The 19,053-nt window shown below is 49.8% G+C and overlaps 2 protein-coding genes across 2 annotated transcripts; one reads left to right on the top strand and one right to left on the bottom strand.

Moving 5' to 3' along the window:
• Positions 1-526: 526 nt before the first annotated feature.
• LOC121136515 (olfactory receptor 10T2-like) lies at positions 527-8,942 on the bottom strand. Its single transcript, XM_040737065.1, has 2 exons — positions 8,934-8,942; positions 527-1,820 (listed from the first exon to the last, which is right to left on the bottom strand). Exons 1-2 carry the CDS (start codon positions 8,940-8,942, stop codon positions 867-869), a joined length of 963 nt encoding a protein of 320 aa, XP_040592999.1. The 3' UTR covers positions 527-866.
• Positions 8,943-12,375: 3,433 nt separating this feature from the next.
• On the top strand, positions 12,376-18,840 carry LOC121136514 (olfactory receptor 10T2-like). The gene is made up of 2 exons (XM_040737064.1): positions 12,376-12,420; positions 17,884-18,840. Exons 1-2 carry the CDS (start codon positions 12,376-12,378, stop codon positions 18,838-18,840), a joined length of 1,002 nt encoding a protein of 333 aa, XP_040592998.1.
• Positions 18,841-19,053: the final 213 nt, after the last annotated feature.

Raw genomic sequence — 19,053 nt, 5'->3', positions numbered from 1 at the left:
AACCAAGAAACACCCAGGGCCTTGCACACGCTAGGCAGCATCCCCTGAACTTCATGTCTGGCCTGTCTTTGTTAAACCCTTCTTCCTGTGGACACTGGGGCAGGGTGAGGGACGGGAGTGACATACATGCAGCTCTCATATATGAAGTTCTCAAAAAAAGTTCAAACCCATAGACTATTTCTTTAAAAAACTGCTATATACTGGGGGGTGGGAGAGGGCACAGACTATGCACTAACATGAGGTAAAGAGGTGGGGAAATCTGGGAAGAGAAGGAATATAATCAGAATATACTGCATGAAAAATAATTTAAGAAGCTACAAATTTAATAAAAATGTTTGTTTGTTTGTTTGTTTTGTTTTTTCGAGACAGGGTTTCTCTGTAGCTTTGGAGGCTGTCATGGAACTCTCTGTAGACCTGGCTGGTCTCGAACTCACAGAGATCCGCCTGCTTCTGCCTCCCGAGTGCTGGGATTAAAGGCGTGCGCCACCAACGCCCAGCAAGATAAAAAATTTTAAAGAGAAGAAAAAACTGCTCTCTGCCCATCTTCAGCCCTGGGTTGTATCTGCGGCGCCTTCCACGGGTGAGCATCAGACACCGGAGACCACATAGCACCACGTCAAGTCAAGGAAACCAGGAAAAAGAAAAGGCATCGTTTGTTGTGGTTAGACTGTCTCAGGCACTGACAGACAACAGGATTACTTCATCTGGCACGGGATTGCCTCCTGTTTTCCCAGTAGCCAAACAGAGTTCCAGGGGGAAGGCATTCACCGAAGCACAGGGCGCTGTGAACAGCGCAAAGCAAGGTCTTATCTTTCTTAATATACTTGTCCTAATTATTAGAGAAGTTCACGCCCGAAAACAAGTTCTTACTTACACATCCCGCAGCCCCGCGCCAGGCTCTTCCTCAGGGCCACCCTCACCTCCTTGTTCCTCAGGGTATAGACCACAGGGTTCAGCAAGGGCGTCACCACCGTGTAGAACACCGCCACCAGGCGGTCCTGGGAGGGGTTGGCCCCGGAGTCTGGCCGCAGGTAGATGATGGAGGCACAGCCAAAATGCACGATGACCACTGTGAGGTGGGCCGCACAGGTGGAGAAGGCTTTGCGCCGGCCCGCGGCCGAAGGGATCCTCACGATGGCAGCCACGATGAAGGCGTAGGAGAGCAGGATGAGGAGGAAAGAGAACAGCACCACGAGGACGCTCAGGAAGAAGATGCCAAGCCCCTTGTGCGCGCTGTCTGCACAGCTGAGCTTCAGCACGGGCGCGATGTCACAGAAGAAGTGCTCCACGCGGCCTGTGCCGCAGAAGGGCGAGGAGAAGATCATGCAGGTTTCCACCAAGGCCACCGAGAAACCAGAGCAGAAAACCAAGGCTCCCAGACACAGGCAAACGGTGGGTCTCATGATCACAGAGTAGCGCAAGGGATGGCAGATGGCCACATACCTGTCGTAACCCATCAGTGTAAGGAGGAAGCAGTGACTGCATCCCAAGCCCAGAAAAAAGAACATCTGGGCCCGACAGCCCGCGATGGAGATGGCCTGGCTCTCCATCAGCAGATGGGCCAGCATATTGGGGATGGTGACCAGTGTGTAGCAGGTCTCAGAGAGGGAGAGCACAGCCAGGAAGCGGTACATGGGAGTGTGGAGGGTGCGATCCACCTGGATGATGGTGATGATGGTGGCGTTGCCACTGAGTGTCACCAGGTAGGTGAGGAGGAACAAGGTGAAGAGAGTGGGCCTCAGTTCTGGGAGGTTGGAGAATCCCACCAGCACGAACTCTGTCACCAGCCAGGTCCCATTGTCCCACTGCTTCTCAGGAGCCTGGGAGGAGACAGGATTACTGGCACAAGGCAGGTCAAGAGGCCTCCGGTGGGGGTAGGAGAATCATTACTGATTTGCAGACAGGACAGAGGGACTCAAAAATGACCAGTTATTACCCAGCCAGCAAGGTGTCTCCTTAGTGTGTAAGAAGATAAGAATTAGCCAGATGGGGTGGCAGGGCACGCCTTTAATCCCAGCACTCAGGAGGCTGAGGCAGGCAGATACTTGTGAGTTTGAGGCCAGCCTGGTCTATGAAAACAGTTCCAGGACAGGCTCCAAAGCTACAGAGAGAAACCCTATCTCAAAAAAAAAACAAACAAATATAACTCCAGATGCAGCTGTTAGATGGGGAATCGGGAAGGACCTTGAGTTCCACATCAGCCTGAGCTACATGGAGAGGTCCTGTGTCAAAGAAAGGAAAGGGAGAAGGGGGAGGAGAAGACAGAGGGAGAAGAGAAGAGGGTCCACCACCACTGCCACCACTGCTGTCAAAAATGCGGCATTGGCTGGGTGTGGAGACTCACACCTCGAGTCCTAGCATTCTGAAGCAGGATAGTGAGCTTATGCCAGCCTGGCTACAGAGCGAAACACTGTCCCAGAGGAACAGAAGAGAGAGCAGAGTGGGGGAGGAAAACGCAGATAGAAAAAGAGAGGCTAGTGTGATGGCCCAGATGGTAAAGGCTACAGCCCAGCTAGTTCAGGTGGCAGCACTCATCAGATGGTAAAGGCTAGCCCAACAACTCGTAGTTGATCCCCGGAGGAGTCACATGGTGCAGGGAGAATCAACTGCCACAAGGTGTCCTCGGACCTCCACAAGGCTGTGGTAGCATGGGTGTACACACAATACATAAATACATGGAAGTTTTTGCTTTTGTTTTTCAAGACAGGCTTTCTCTGTAGCTTTGGAGGCTGTCCTGGAACTCTGTCTGTAGACCAGGCTGGCCTCAAATACACAGAGATCCGCCTGCCTCTGCCTCCCTCGTGCTGGGACTAAAGGCGTGCGCCACCACCACCACCCAGCAATAAATGTAATTTTTAAAAAGGGAAAAGAAATGAAAGAAAAGTCATGCCTTGTTGACATCCTTGAAACCAAAATTAAAACGTAGAATTCCTGGATCTCTCCAGTTTCCGGAGCAGACAGTGTTAGCACTGCGGGCGAGCATCCTGAACCTGCTCCCAGCCCATACCCTCCCTTCCTTTCCCACTGTAGGCCCCAGCCATCACTAGAAGGGCCTCGTGTGCGTGTGAATGAACATCTCCACCATGCAAGTTCAAGCTGCAGCCTCCACAGCAGCCATGAGCAGCCGGAGCATGCACCGGTCTATGTCAAGGGATGAACCCATGGAAATGTGTGCTCTCAGCCCCTGCTGGTGATGGGAGCCAGCTAAGCAAGGAATATTGGGACCCTGTGGAGCATTGTCCATAATGGGATGAAAGCTCAAGACTAACACATAAGCTTGACTGTATGGATGTTTTTCACCCCTTGTGGTGAGCTAAGATGAAAATGGCCAGAAGTCAGGTGTAGCAGTGCACACCTTTAATCCCAACACTTGGGAGCAGAAGCAGGTGGATGGATCCCTGTGAGTTTGAGGCCAACCTGGTCTACAGAGTGAGTTCCAAATCAGACAGATCTACACAGTGAAACACTGTATTAGAAAAAAAAAAAAGAAGTGATAGAGGGAGGGAAGGAAGGAAGGAAGGAAGGCAGGAAGGAAGGAAGGAAGGAAGGAAGGAAGGAAGGAAGGAAGGAAGGAAGGAAGGAAGGCAGGCAGGCAGGCAGGCAGGAAGGAAGGAAGGAAGGAAGGAAGGAAGGAAGGAAGGAAGGAAGGAAGGAAATGGGCCACTACCAGTGCCTGGGTCCCTCCTGCCAGAGACTAACAATGACCTTATAACATCCCAAGAGAACGTTAAGAAACAAGACAAAACATAAAAACAGAAGATGCAAATATCCAATGTCTAAAAGGAAGAAAACTCAATCTCATGACAAAGTAATGCAAGTTAAAACAAGAAAGCCAGACCCTTGAAGCTGACTTCGCAGTTACTGTAACCCAGCATCTCCACTAGGTTCAGATGCAAAGACTGGAAGTGGTTGTTTAAGAATTCCTACAGACATGGTTCAGTGGTTAAAGCGCTTGCTGTTCAGCCATGAGGACCAGAATTCAGATCTCCAGAAACTCACGTAAATGTCAGGTAGTCATGGCAACCTGCCTCTAAAGCTCCGTTATTCAAAATCACCAAAATGCCCATCCTCAAGTGAGTGGATCAGCACGTGTGTGGGTTTTGTCTTCAAGGTGAAATATTGTTCAGAATGACATTGCGATCCATGGAAGAGCTGGCTCAGAAGGACCTCAGAATTTCAGTGCTGAGTGAAAGAGGCCGGACACAGACACCAGATACTGTACAACTTCCTTCCTTCCTTCCTTCCTTCCTTCCTTCCTCCCTTCCCTCCTTCCTTCCCTCCTTCTCTCCTTCCTTCCTTTTCCTTTTCAGTGTATGCTTGGGTACCTTCGCCATGTGTGCACATGTAGGTAGTAGCAAGGGCTAACAACCTCTATCGTTCTCTACCATATTTTTTTGAGAGATTCTTTCATGGAATCTGGAGCTCAGCACCTCAGCTGTAATCAGTGGCTGCCACGCCCAAGAGCCTCCCATCTCCATCCCCTTAGCGCTGAAGTTACAGGTGTGGACCGCCATGCACAGCTTCTCACATGGGTGCGGGGGATCCTGACTCAGATCCTCATGCTTGCAGAGCGAGCTCCCTACCGTCTGAGCCGCCTCCCCGGCCCTGCATAGCTCCATCGACGTAAAATGCCCGTGGTGTATGAAGCCAAAGAACAGAGGGCAGAGTGACAGCTCTCGGGGGGGGGCTCGGGGAGGTGATTAGGGAGCGGCTACCAGTGAAGGAGGAGCCTCCTTTTGAGATGAGAAAATGTACTGATGGGAAATAGAGGTAGGGCTGGGGAAACAGTTCAGTGGTAGAATGTTTACCTAGCATACATAAAGCCTGAGGTGCCACTCCCAACACCACCATACAAATGAGAAAGACAATGAGGCGACATTTGCATAGCATCCAAATGCCTTCAGCAATGCTGCATTATCTTTTAACACAGTCAATACTGTTATTCAAAAAATATGCATTTTTGCAGGCCAGTGGTGGTGCACTCCTTTAATCCCAGCACTTGGGAGGCAGAGGCAGGCGGATCTCTGTGAGTTTGAGGCCAGCCTGGCCTACAGAGTGAGCTCAAGAACAGACAGGGCTACACAAAGAAACCCTGCCTCCAAAATAAATAAATAAATCGTGCATATATGTGCACTTTTAAACTGTCAAACTGAACTTGATTAGCTGGACATAGTGACAAAAACTGGTAATAAAACACTCCAGACATGGTGGCAAGAGGACCAGGAGACTAAGGCCATCTTCAGTTACATTGTGAGTTCAAGGCCAGCTAGAATTACATGGGGAGACCCTGTCCCAACACAGTCTGCAGAGATGGCTCAGTAGTTTAGAGCACTGGCTGCTACTCCAGAGACCCTGGATTCAAAGTCCCAGCGCGCACGTGACAGCTCACAACCAGCGGCAATCTCCAGTTCCAGGGACTCTGGCGTTGTGCAAGCATGCAGGCAAACATTCATACACATCAGATAAAAAATAAACCATCTCTTCGAGAAGCATTGCAATTAAGCTTTTCAGCAGAGCCCGCATCAGTCGAAGGTGAGCTGCGTACTCAGGCAGACATTAACTGGCAAGCCACGAGGCCACCGCATCAGAAAGAAGGCATTTAGGAACAAAAGCGAATTCAAACTTTCCAGGTGAAGTAATGGCATTTTTTTAAAGAAGGGCCGCACTATATAGTCCAGGCTGACCTAGAACTTGCCATCTTCCTATTTACCAAATGCTGGAGTTACATACACCTCCTAGCTTCTGAGGGAGCGGATCTTGGACCCAATCTCAGAGCTAGCTGACAGGCTACCAATTTATGTTACCATACGGAGCAGCTGGTCTCAACCTGTGGGTCATGACGCCTTTGAGGGCAAACGACCATATCAGACATCCTGCATATCAGACATTCTTACCCGACAAGCCGTAACAGTAGCAAAATCACAGTTATGAAACAGCAATGAAATAACTTTATGGTTGGGAGTCATCACAACATGAGGAAGTGTGTTAAAGTGTCACAGCATCGGGAATGTTGAGAACCCCTGATATAGAGGCAGGAGTCTCTTTCCATGTATTCTCACGGGCCACTTCCCAGACACCACTTTAGGCATCCAGCTTAAAGAGGAGACTTAGACAGAAATCTTCCCTCAGCATGTACTCAGTATAGGAGGGAATTTACCACAGTACGTCAAGCTTTGTTTGCTAACCTCCACAGACAGGAGGGCCATTACCCAGAAAGCGATCGCTATTACTTAGAGCAGAGATACTGTTCTCTGACAGACAGGGACAGTGGGCACAGTGAGCTGTATCTCTTAAGCCTAATAACTCTGGATTTGAATGTCCCCTGCATGGGACAAGACTACTCCTGGGAAGCTGGCTGTGACCCTGTGAACCCACAGTTGAGGAACAGTGCTTTGACCAAGTCCCCGACCCAAAGACCAAGAAGAACAGGAAGTCCCGTCTGTAGCCAGACTGCCCATAGGCTAAGGCCTTTTGTTAATACACACCTTCACAATGAACTAGAAAACCAGACTCAGACACAGAACTCAAGTTACCATCATTTGAAGCTATAGCCTGGCCCGAGGAAGTGAAAACCCAGGACCAGCAGTCCTCACCTATGCATGCAATGGAGCTCCTAGGACAGAGGTTTGTCGGGTAGGTGGCAGATGCCAGCGCTGAGATTGGGGATATCGGGACACGAGGCAGCTGCTGTGTCCTTCTAAGCCTCATCTGTGAACTCAGAAATGAGTCCTACAGCCGGGCGTTGGTGGCGCACGCCTTTAATCCCAGCACTCGGGAGGCAGAGGCAGGCGGATCTCTGTGAGTTCGAGGCCAGCCTGGTCTACAAAGTGAGTTCCAGGACAGCTTCCAAAACAATACAGAGAAACCCTGTCTCGAAAAACCAAAAAAAAAAAAAAAAAAGAAAGAAATGAGTCCTACAGACCCACAGTTGATAGTGAAATCTGCCAAATAAATAGCGTTGGGACCAAGTCCCCAGCTGAAAGAGCTTGGAGAAAAGCAGGGACCCGTTCCATGTCTGAACCCTACTCTGCAACGGAAGAGGATCTGGAGTTTGATTTCCCCTGAATCTACACAGATTCCTGCTCCCACCTCTTAGATGGGGAGATTGCCTGCTCCAAGGAGTTACCTGGTGAGACCAGGCGTCCTCACCTCCTCACTTGGCACCCGTGAGGTCTACGCCCACCGAAGGTCCCAGAACAGCCCTTGCCTGCAGGGCTTAACTGTGGGTGCTCAGTTCAAGGCTTACCCATGTTCCCACTGTGACAGCGCCAGACCCAGGGTCCTTCCTGACAAGTGTGGGAGGGCAGAGAGCCAGGAGTGCTAGGGACAGGGTCTGGTCCCTCCTCCTATTTCTCCTCATCAGGGTCGCCTTCCCTGCTGCTCCCAGCTCTCACTCTACAAGATCCTGTGTGCGTGTGCGTGTGCCTGCATGTGTGTGTGTGTGTGTGTGTGTGTGTGTGTCTGTGCCCATGGAGCTCTGGGTTACACACATGCAGCCCACACACCCCAGCCCACTCATCTCCTGTCTCAGCACCACCCGTGACCAGCATTCTGTGTCTGCAGTGTTCAGGGCTGCAGGGGCTCCTCTCGTTCCCCTATGAGCACATTGCAGATTTCCGGGACCCCACAAACTCAACTCAACACTGGAATTAAACACCTTGGAAACAAGCTCCGTGGAAGGGCGTCATTGTCCAGGCAATCTAAACAATTTCCCTCCCTCCACTCAGTTGTAGGTCTTGCCAGAAGGTGGGACTGGGCAGGTGGCTTCTGCAGCCAGAATGTCACTCACCATGGCCAGCACAGGCTCTCACATCCCTGTGAACATCCCTGTCTGCCTAAGAAGGGAGGGGACAGAGGACCCACATTCTCCTCTTCTGGGGTCCCTGGAGCTGCTGTCCCAGAACCTGTGCAGGCACTAACAAGCCCCCCAGGACCAGGCTGGCGCTGTGAGGAGCTCTCTCCTGGAATAGACACCCCAGGACCAGGTTGGCGCTGTGAGGAGCTCTCTCCTGAAACAAGCCCCCCAGGACCAGGCTGGCGCTGTGAGGAGCTCTCTCCTGGAACAAGCCCCCCAGGACCAGGCTGGCGCTGTGAGGAGCTCTCTCCTGGAACTAGACACCCCAGGGTCTTCTTCCCCAGCCCTCAGCCCTGAGCCTCACAGTAGGGAAGGATTAATTGGAGTCCTCCTTTGGGGACAGCAGTCCCAAATCATCCCTCACTCCGTCAGTGCTCCCTGTCTGCACGAGTGCCCTGTCAGCTGTGCAAGGCTGCTTCCCAAAGACCCTGCCTCTGCGGGAGGAGGGAGTTGGTGACTCCCTGTTGTTACTCAGGATTTCAGGACGGATTTAGGGTCCCGAAGTCCTCACATGTCTGTTCTTTCTTTCTAGACAGTTTTTAGTCATTTAACATCCATTGTCTTACTTAGGGTTTCTATTGCTGTGAAGAGACACCATGACCACGACAACTCTTACAAAGGAAAATATTTAATTGGGGCTGGTTTACACTTCAGAGGTTTAGTCCATTATCATCACACCAAGAAGCATGTTGCCACCCAGACAGACATGGCACTGGAGAGGTAGCTTTGAGTTCTATGACTGAATCTGCAGGCAGCAGGAAGAGAGAGTGACCACGTGCTTGCCTAGAGCTTCTGATCTCTCAAAGCCCACCCCCTGTGACATACTTCCTCCAACAAGACCACACCTCCAATACTGCGATTCCCTATGAGTCTAGGGGGGCTATTTTCATTCCAACCAGAATATCCATGCTCTCCCCAACTTCTCCCAACCCTTGGAACCACACTAGCTAATTGTTCTGACCTGCTGCAACTGACTGCATGGAACACCACCACTGACTGCCCCATCTCCTGTCCATCCTCTGCACCAGACACCAGAACGTTAGACTCTGGCTTGCCAGTACTATCCATCCTGGCTTACCTTTGTCATCGTGGTAAAGCTCAAAACTGCCTGTCTTGGACTGGAGGGATAGATTAGCTCAGACACAGCTCTCCCAGAGAAGCCAAGCTTAATTCCCAGTATCCATGTTACAACTACAGTTCCAGGAATCCAACGTTCTGCCTCCTCCCTTTGTCTGAAACTGTGCACTGCTCCACCCACACTTGAGTCAGCCCTTTGTAGATCACTAACAAGCTGAAACTTGGATGTGGTAGTGCGTGTCTGTTGTCACAGCTCTGGGGAGACTGAGGCAGGAGGACTGCTATGAATTTGAGACAAGTCTGTGCTACAGAGTGAGACTCTGTCTTGTAGATATTGGCTTAAGATGTGCCACTTTTGTTCATGCTATAGAATATTTGTCTAATAATGCAAGTCAGTGTTGTATTCTTTTATGCTGCCTTTGTCTAACTCTGTGAAGCTGTGTTACTGTGCCTGTCTAAAACACCTGATTGGTCTAATAAAGTGCTGAATGACCAACAGTTTCTACAAACTGGAACCTGCATGTAAAACTCACAGAGTGGGACAAAGTGCTCGGAGCCAGACACTGCCATTCCTGTCTCAGACACACGAATCAATATGACTCCAGCCCCTCCAGGGTTCAGGAGTCACTGCTGAGCTGCTTCTCCTTTTTAGCAGACTATGCTGACAGCTCTAGAACTCTTAGAAAATTATCTGTCTTCTCTTCCACCCAAAGAGGGGGGGTTAATCAGATATCCCAAACCAAATGGACCCAGGTTTTTACCAGTCTGACATAGGCAAAGTTCCTGACCTGATTCCTGAGGCTAGATATGGTCCATTGTGCTTTAGTGAGCACATCCCAGGACCGCAGGAGGGCCAGTCTCCTACGGATAAGATAGCCAATGGTTCAGACAAGCAGCTGCTCCCGGCGCCCTGGGAAGCCCAGGGCTGTGAAGACCAGGGAGGTGAAAGCAGTCTTATTTCCCATCTAGGAAGTCGGAAATGCTGTAAGGATTGGCCAAGGGATGAGACATCCACGCTGAAAGCCAGAAACAATTTATTGTGTATATATGATAGACCCAGATATCAGTCCCAAAATGGAACTCTGAGTTTAAGCAGGCTTTTTATATCCCTTTTGCCCCCTTACCACTCCCTACACATATCAGTCTTGAGTGCCATCTATTTTGATTGGCTGAGCTAAGTTTTCCTGATATTAAACTTCCCCATGAGCATGAACTTTTCCCCAAACACCAGAACTTGCCACAAGCCATTTATAGCGCAGAGGGAATGGGGTTGGGAGAGAATCAGGTTTCACAAGAGATGGGGGCCAGGTCTTGAAGCCCAAGGGAGCTGGCCAGTCTGGTGCAGACAATCTTGTTTTTCAGGGCCCCTTTCCTCATTTCCACAGCACTTAGGCTGCGCAATGGCTAGACACACCGCTGCCTCACCTCCTCTTGATTGCTTTTGAACTTTTCAGACCAGATTTCTAGGCTGGTCCAAATCATTCAGATCTACTATAGCCTCTCCTATCTCATAAAGACCGTGTCCCACTATTGGGCTCAGCAAAGCCACTAAAGCCTGAGACCTACCCCGAAGGGACCTGCTGAGTCATTCTTTCTACCATCCCATGAACGTGGAACCGTGCAGCCCAGTGACCAGAGCATCCCACACCACCTCGGTCATGCCCAGTTCCCTCGATGATGCCTGTAGTCTTCTTCCATCTTACTCCTTGGCATTCGTAGAGACCTGAGGCAGCGGTAACCAAGTGTTTTTGGAAGCCAGTCCAATAGGAACTGATTTCCCTCATGTTGTCCCGGGCCGTGCAGCCTTGTCTTAAGGAAGAATGCATAGTTACTTGGTTTTTCTGTTTCCACAGCACTCTGGCTGCTTCCATTCACCTCTGTGTCCCCACAAGCCAGGATGTGGCTGATTTTTTTTTATTCTCGTTTAAAAGTATTTTCCAATTCAAGGAATTCAGGTGCCATATATTCCCTGACATAGATTTTTCCTTCCTTTTAATAAACATAAGTGACATTATATGGACTGAACAGGTTATGTTTAGGAATATATTTGTATATGTATATACATATATTCATGCAATAAAAAATAATGGAAAAAGAAGCCATGAATTTGAAGGAGAGAAGGGAGGGGAGTACGTAAGGGTTTAGAGGGAGAAAATAGAAGGGAGAAATGTTGTAATTTAACATTAAAAGAAAGATGGTTTATTTTATGTGTGTGAGTGTTTTGTCTGCATGCATGCATGTATGTACATCAAGTGCCCAAAGAGGTCAGATGAGAGCATCAGATCCCCTGCAACTGGAATTACAGCTGCTTGTGACCTGCATGCAGATGGTGGGAATTGAACCCAGGTCCTCTGTAAGAGCAGCCGGTGCTCTTAGCCAATGAGCCACCTCTCCAGCCCCATGTCATAGTATTGGAACGTTGTTAGGCTCCTGTCTGCATGTTGGATAATGGATCTTCCTTCGTCACAAGGACAGCTTCCATCACTACCATGTTACTGTCTGTTGCTGTCCTCTCTGCATTTTTAACAATGTTTATTATGTGTATTATATGCACACAAAACTGCCCCACATTGTATAATAAGCTGTAGGCAACGATTCTGTCCTTCCATCGTGTGCATCCTAGGAATTAAACTCAGGTCACAAGGCTTGGCAGCAGGCACCTTTATCTGCTGAACCATCTAGTCTGCCCCCGTCTACATGGTGAATCATAGGTTTTCCTTCTTCCCCAGTAAAGGTTGACCCTTCAAGGTATCGTTATTACTTCTACCATGTCTTCCTCCTCAGTCTCTGTGATCTTGTCGTAAGTTACACATTTTTGGATCCCAGGAAGGACTCTTCAGCACAGATATAACTTGTATTATCTTTGCACATTGACCTCCTACCTGGCTGCAAGAAAAGCAAACCAGGCTGACAAGATGGTTCCGAGGGCAAAGGCACTTGCCACCAAGCCTGATGGCCTGAGTTCAGACCCTGACATCTGTACAGAGAAGCCTTTTCCTTGCCAGCCACTTTGGTTTTTCCTCACCAGTCGCCTGGGCTCTGCCGCGTTGTAGTCCCCAAATAACACACAAGACGCTGTATTAATTATGAAGCTGGCTAGCTCTGACTTAAGTATTTAACCCATCTAAGTATTTCTCTTACCGGACAGACATCTTACTTCTCTGGCGGGCTACATGATGACTCCCTGTGTTTCTCCTACCCAGAGTCCTCCTGGACTCCTAGTCCCACCTATCTTGCTTCCCTATTGGCCACCAGTGCTTTATTGACATATACACAGGACTTCCCCATCAGACGTCCATGTGATGGGAGGAGAGAATTGACTCTGGAAGTTGTGCATGAGTGCTCACACACACTCACACACACACTCACACAGAGAGAAAGAATGCAAAACAATCCCTCCATTTCACCCCTCCTATCCAATTGCCGGCCAAGTTGGCGCGAACATGGAGGACCCCAGCCACGTGTCATTCCCAGTTGTAGCTGCCCCTGTGAATAAGTAAACTCCCACGGTGCAGCCATCCAACCCTCAGCTTTGTGTCTTACTACTCAGTGCAGTGACCATGCAACTGCAGCAACAACTCTCTGACAAGCCCATCCATGCTTCCCTTGGGGACTGCAAGGTGTTCTCTGGTCTTCCGTCTGTATTGGGGGCATCTCAACATCCACATGGCAGATCCCATGCATCAAGGATACTTGACACTCCATTTTACAGAAGGGAAGACAGATACCTTGGGATTTCCCTTGAATAGGCATCTCAGACAGCAATAAGCAACTGTCCCTCCTGGTTTCAGTAAGCCAGTCCATCAGGGACTCATTGCCACTCTCAGACAGCTCAGCCTCGGTTGCATGCTCTGTCATGGTAGGGAGCATGCAGCCACCGCTACAGTAAGACCATACACCATCCCACACTCATGGAGTGAGGTAGCCATATCAGGATCGCCTCTGAGACTGTCCACCTTCTCAAAGATCAGCCCCAGCCACAGGTCTCAGAGTGCAGTGCATGGGCCATGACACTACTCCTCAACTCATTCCTGGATCTCTAGTCAGGCATTAATTACTGTGACTTGTTTGGAGAGACATAAGTGTCAATTTTCCCCAGATGAGACACTAAGAGCAACGTGGAGAAACAATTCCACCTCATCCTGCTTAGTGAACTGGAGTGTTTATTGAGATTATTTATATGACTAAAAGTATCTAGGAAGAACAACATGAGAGGGCTTCAGGACCCTAAATCCATCCTGAAATCCTGAGTAACAACAGGGAGTCACCAACTTTGGGAAGGGTCTTTGGGAAGCAGCCTTGCACAGCTGACAGGGCACTCGTGCAGACAGGGAGCACTGACGGAGTGAGGGATGATTTGGGACTGCTGTCCCCAAAGGAGGACTCCAATTAATCCTTCCCTACTGTGAGGCTCAGGGCTGAGGGCTGGGGAAGAAGACCCTGGGGTGTCTAGTTCCAGGAGAGAGCTCCTCACAGCGCCAGCCTGGTCCTGGGGGGCTTGTTCCAGGAGAGAGCTCCTCACAGCGCCAGCCTGGTCCTGGGGGGCTTGTTCCAGGAGAGAGCTCCTCACAGCGCCAGCCTGGTCCTGGGGTGTCTATTCCAGGAGAGAGCTCCTCACAGCGCCAACCTGGTCCTGGGGTGTCTATTCCAGAAGAGAGCTCCTCACAGCGCCAGCCTGGTCCTGGGGGCCTTGTTCCAGGAGAGAGCTCCTCACAGCGCCAGCCTGGTCCTGGGGGGCTTGTTAATGCCTGCACAGGTTCTGGGACAGCAGCTCCAGGGACCCCAGAAGAGGAGAATGTGAGTCCTCTGTCCCCTCCCTTCTTAGGCAGAGAGAGATGTTCACAGGGATGTGAGATCCTGTGCTGGCCATGGTGAGTGACATTCTGGTTGCAGAAGCTACCTGCCCAGTCCCACCTTCTGGCAAGACCTACAACTGAGTGGAGGGAGGGAAATTGTTTAGATTGCTTGGACAATGACGCCCTTCCACGGAGCTTGTTTCCAAGGTGTTTAATTCCAGTGTTGAGTTGAGTTTGTGGGGTCCCGGAAATCTGCAATGTGCTCATAGGGGAACGAGAGGAGCCCCTGCAGCCCTGAACACTGCAGACACAGAATGCTGGTCACGGGTGGTGCTGAGACAGGAGATGAGTGGGCTGGGGTGTGTGGGCTGCATGTGTGTAACCCAGAGCTCCATGGGCACAGAGACACACACACACACACACACACACACACACACACACGCACGCACACACAGGATCTTGTAGAGTGAGAGCTGGGAGCAGCAGGGAAGGCGACCCTGATGAGGAGAAATAGGAGGAGGGACCAGACCCTGTCCCTAGCACTCCTGGCTCTCTGCCCTCCCACACTTGTCAGGAAGGACCCTGGGTCTGGCGCTGTCACAGTGGGAACATGGGTAAGCCTTGAACTGAGCACCCACAGTTAAGCCCTGCAGGCAAGGGCTGTTCTGGGACCTTCGGTGGGCGTAGACCTCACGGGTTCCAAGTGAGCTGGTGAGGACTTGATGGAACTTGAGTCTGGAGAGGCGGCTCCATGGTTAGAGCATTTGTTGCTCTTGCAAGGACCTGCACCCACGTGACAGCTCATAACTCACCTGCTAACTGTAGTTCCAGGGGTCCAAGCCTTCTGACCTCTGTGAGCAATAGGTATGACCACAGCACACATGCATACGTGCAAGTAAAACACTCACACAAGAAAATGTATGTAAACCTATAAAAATTAAGATGACTTGCCAGGCGTTGGTGGCGCACACCTTGAATCCCAGCACTCAGGAGGCAGAGGCAGGCAGATCTCTGTGAGTTCGAGGCCAGCCTGGTCTACAGAGCAAGTTCCAGGACAGCCTCCAAAACAATACAGAGAAACCCTGTCTCGAAAAACCAAAAAAAAAATAATAATAATAATAATATGACTGGAGCTTGAGTTATGTGTTTGAATCTAGTTTTCTAGGTCAACACAAAGTTATGCTTCTTTTTAAAGATTTATTTATTTATTATGTATACAGTGTTCTGTAGTATGTATGTATGCCTGTAGATGGTTGTGAGCTGCCATGTGGTTGCTCAGGACCTCTCTGAGCCATCTCTCTCCAGCCCCAAAGGCATGTTTCTTAATTAAAGGCATAGAATACTGACAGTCAGTAGAACTTCATTCTTTTTGTTTGTTTTTAATGAGTTTTTTTTTCTGTGTATGTGTTTGGTAGGGTGTGGGCATGTTTTGTGCATGTGTACACACAGTTATACATGCAATTGAGGACCAGAGTTCAAATCTCCAGAGTAGATGTGTGCTCTAGGTGGACGTGGTAGTCTGCCTGTACTCCCAGCATACAAGAAATGAACATGGGGAGACTGAAGCCGGCTGCCTAGACTAGCTGAGTCAGTGAGTCCCGTGCTTATGAGACAGTGCCTTGATATGTAAGATGGAAAGCAACTGATACTAACTCTTGTCCCACTTCATGCAAATACACGCACATACACACATTCAAACATAATTAAATAAATGAGAAGAAAATGTAGTTAGGCCTTCTATGGTGATATCTGTATTGAACAGACTTTAAAATCATTACTCCTTCAAACAATATAGTACAACTACTTGCATAATATTTCAATTACATTATATCTTAAGAGCAATTTCAAGTTCATTTAAATTGCAAATAGGAATTCACGGATTGTATGAAAATATTAAGCCTTTTGTGTTTTGTTTTGGAGGCAGGCGCTTGCTGCGTAGCCCAGTCTGATCCCGAACTCACGATCCATCTAGCTTACACTCATGGTGCGACCCATGTAAGACTTTATTGTCTTCTCTTTTCCCAGTGAGGTGGTCCAGGCTCTTTGGCTTCAAAAGACAGACACTGAACAGTTGAAGCAACAGAGACAGAGGAACAATATGACTGCCGATATTGGAGTATTGTACTTCAAGTTAGCGTGTGTGTGTGTGTGTGTGTGTGTGAGAGAGAGAGAGAGAGAGAGAGAGAGAGAGAGAGAGAGAGGGAGAGAGAGAGAGAGAGGAAGACAGAAAGGAGAGTAGGGAGAAGGGGGTACAAAAGTGGGAAGGGGTTGGAAGACAACTGTCAGGAGTCGGCTCTTACACTGCAAGGGTTCCAGGGATTAAACTCAGGTATCGGCTTGGTGGTGGATTCCTTTAACTGCTGAGTCGTGTCAGCAGCAGCCCCTATAATTAATTTGGTTATTATTACTAATGTCATCATCATTATTATGTGTCACTTCTGTTATCCTCATCACCATTTTGGTGGCAATGCAGGAGCCATGGACTGCCCTTGGAGGTCAGGGGACAACCCTATGGACTTGGCTTTCTCCTTCCATTTTCATGTGGCTTCTGAGGGCAGAGTTCCAGTCATGGAACTTGCACTAAGAGTGCTTTTTTTGTGCTCAGCCATCTTGTGGGCCCGACAGCAGGTGGTTAGTGAGCGTTGGCAGACAAGCCCCATGCCCCTCATCATGGAGGGTGACACTGAGGTGTGTGTCTCTCTCACTTTCCAGAGATTCCCAGGATGATATGATTACAGTTGCCGCCAGGGGTGAAACTCCAAGTTGACCCACTTTACATGGGTTGTGTCCCTTACCTGCCTCACAGCCACCTCCTAAGTCCTTTCTTCATTTTGTTTTGTTGCTCTTGCTTTCTTGTTAACTGTGTTATGGTAAAAGCTTTGCCCCGGCCTGGGGCATCCAGGTACCCAAAGAGTCTGGGATGTTCTGGTGCGGGGTGTTGGGATTCCACCCAAGCCCCTGCCCCGTCTCTCTCCAAACCCTGCTGCATCTCAGAACGTCCGCCAAATGATGGCCCCGCTCCCAGAGATGCTCAAGATCACTTCCACAGGGCACTTAAACTACCCCCCCAAACCAGACTTGTGATTTTTCCAATCTCCCTTTCCCATCTCCTCTCTGGGGGGCTTCTTCTAATTTGGTTTGATTTGGTCTGATTTGGATTGCTGTCTCGGCAGAGAGGCTTACCCGGGTGTAGAAACTTTTCAAATAACACTAGGGATTTAGCTCAGGTCCTCACGCTTGCTAGGCAGGCAACCTACCGCTGAGCTAATATAACCAGCCCCTGTCAAGTTTTTTTTTGTTTATTTGTTTGGTTTTTGGATTGCCCCTGAGATAAATTATCTTACCTTGGTCCTTATGTAGGCTCTACTTCTAGAGATACTCAGTGAAGTGACTGTGACTGTTCTCTTTAATTGTCAACTTGATACAACTTAGAATCACCTGGGAAGAGAGCTGGTTGAGGGATTGTCTGACTACAGGCATGTCTGTGGGAAACTGCCTTAATTCACTATGTACTAAGACATGTCTGTGAGAAACTGCCTTAATTCACTATGTACAAAGACATGTCTGTGGGAAACTGCCTTAATTCACTATGTACAAAGACTTGTGTACAGCCTACTGTTGGCAGCCCCATTCCCTAGGTCCTGAACGATGTTAAGAGTGGAGAAACCAATCTAAACACAAGCAAGGAAGCAAGTGAGATCACATGCATCCATTTTTCTCAGTGAGATTGCATGCATCCATTTCTTTCAGTGAGATCACATGCATCCATTTCTCTGCTCTTGACTGTCCCTGGGATGAGACCAGCTGTCCCAAGCTCATGCTACTGTGACTTCCCTGCTGTGACTGACTGTGACCTGGAATTGTGAGCTAAATTAAACCCTTCCTCCCCTAAATTGCTTTTTGTCAGCGTATTTTATACAGCAATAGAAAGTAAACCAGGACGCTAACGTTTCTTCTCTCTCCTCCCGCATGTGAAGTACTGTTGCCTTCTAAGTTCTGGTAAGTGTCTTACACACTAAGGAGACACCTTGCTGGCTGGGTAATAACTGGTCATTTTTGAGTCCCTCTGTCCTGTCTGCAAATCAGTGATGATTCTCCTACCCCCACCCGAGGCCTCTTGACCTGCCTTGTGCCAGTAATCCTGTCTCCTCCCAGGCTCCTGAGAAGCAGTGGGACAATGGGACCTGGCTGGTGACAGAGTTCGTGCTGGTGGGATTCTCCAACCTCCCAGAACTGAGGCCCACTCTCTTCACCTTGTTCCTCCTCACCTACCTGGTGACACTCAGTGGCAACGCCACCATCATCACCATCATCCAGGTGGATCGCACCCTCCACACTCCCATGTACCGCTTCCTGGCTGTGCTCTCCCTCTCTGAGACCTGCTACACACTGGTCACCATCCCCAATATGCTGGCCCATCTGCTGATGGAGAGCCAGGCCATCTCCATCGCGGGCTGTCGGGCCCAGATGTTCTTTTTTCTGGGCTTGGGATGCAGTCACTGCTTCCTCCTTACACTAATGGGTTACGACAGGTATGTGGCCATCTGCCATCCCTTGCGCTACTCTGTGATCATGAGACCCACCGTTTGCCTGTGTCTGGGAGCCTTGGTTTTCTGCTCTGGTTTCTCGGTGGCCTTGGTGGAAACCTGCATGATCTTCTCCTCGCCCTTCTGCGGCACAGGCCGCGTGGAGCACTTCTTCTGTGACATCGCGCCCGTGCTGAAGCTCAGCTGTGCAGACAGCGCGCACAAGGGGCTTGGCATCTTCTTCCTGAGCGTCCTCGTGGTGCTGTTCTCTTTCCTCCTCATCCTGCTCTCCTACGCCTTCATCGTGGCTGCCATCGTGAGGATCCCTTCGGCCGCAGGCCGGCGCAAAGCCTTCTCCACCTGTGCGGCCCACCTCACAGTGGTCATCGTGCATTTTGGCTGTGCCTCCATCATCTACCTGCGGCCAGACTCCGGGGCCAACCCCTCCCAGGACCGCCTGGTGGCGGTGTTCTACACGGTGGTGACGCCCTTGCTGAACCCTGTGGTCTACACCCTGAGGAACAAGGAGGTGAGGGTGGCCCTGAGGAAGAGCCTGGCGCGGGGCTGCGGGCTCTGCCTGCTTTAATGAGTTCCCCTCCTAGACTAGATAGCCCCACCCGGAAACCAAGATCCCTTGTCCTCCAGAAGAGAAGCAGCTGCCACAGAGCCGTTTCTCTAGTCCCTGATTGCGATTTTGTTTTGTTTGAGACAGACTTTCACTATGTAGCTCTGGTTAACCTGGAACTTGCTCTGTAGACTGCACTCTTCTGGAACTCACAGAGATCCGCCTGCCTCTGCC

The sequence above is a fragment of the Mesocricetus auratus genome, unplaced genomic scaffold (genome assembly GCF_017639785.1).
Source record: "Mesocricetus auratus isolate SY011 unplaced genomic scaffold, BCM_Maur_2.0 Super-Scaffold_100676, whole genome shotgun sequence".
In the NCBI taxonomy this organism is placed as follows: Eukaryota; Metazoa; Chordata; class Mammalia; order Rodentia; family Cricetidae; genus Mesocricetus; species Mesocricetus auratus.
The sequence above is the reverse complement of the archived record's forward strand: the minus strand, read 5'-3'. Positions and strand labels throughout refer to the sequence as shown.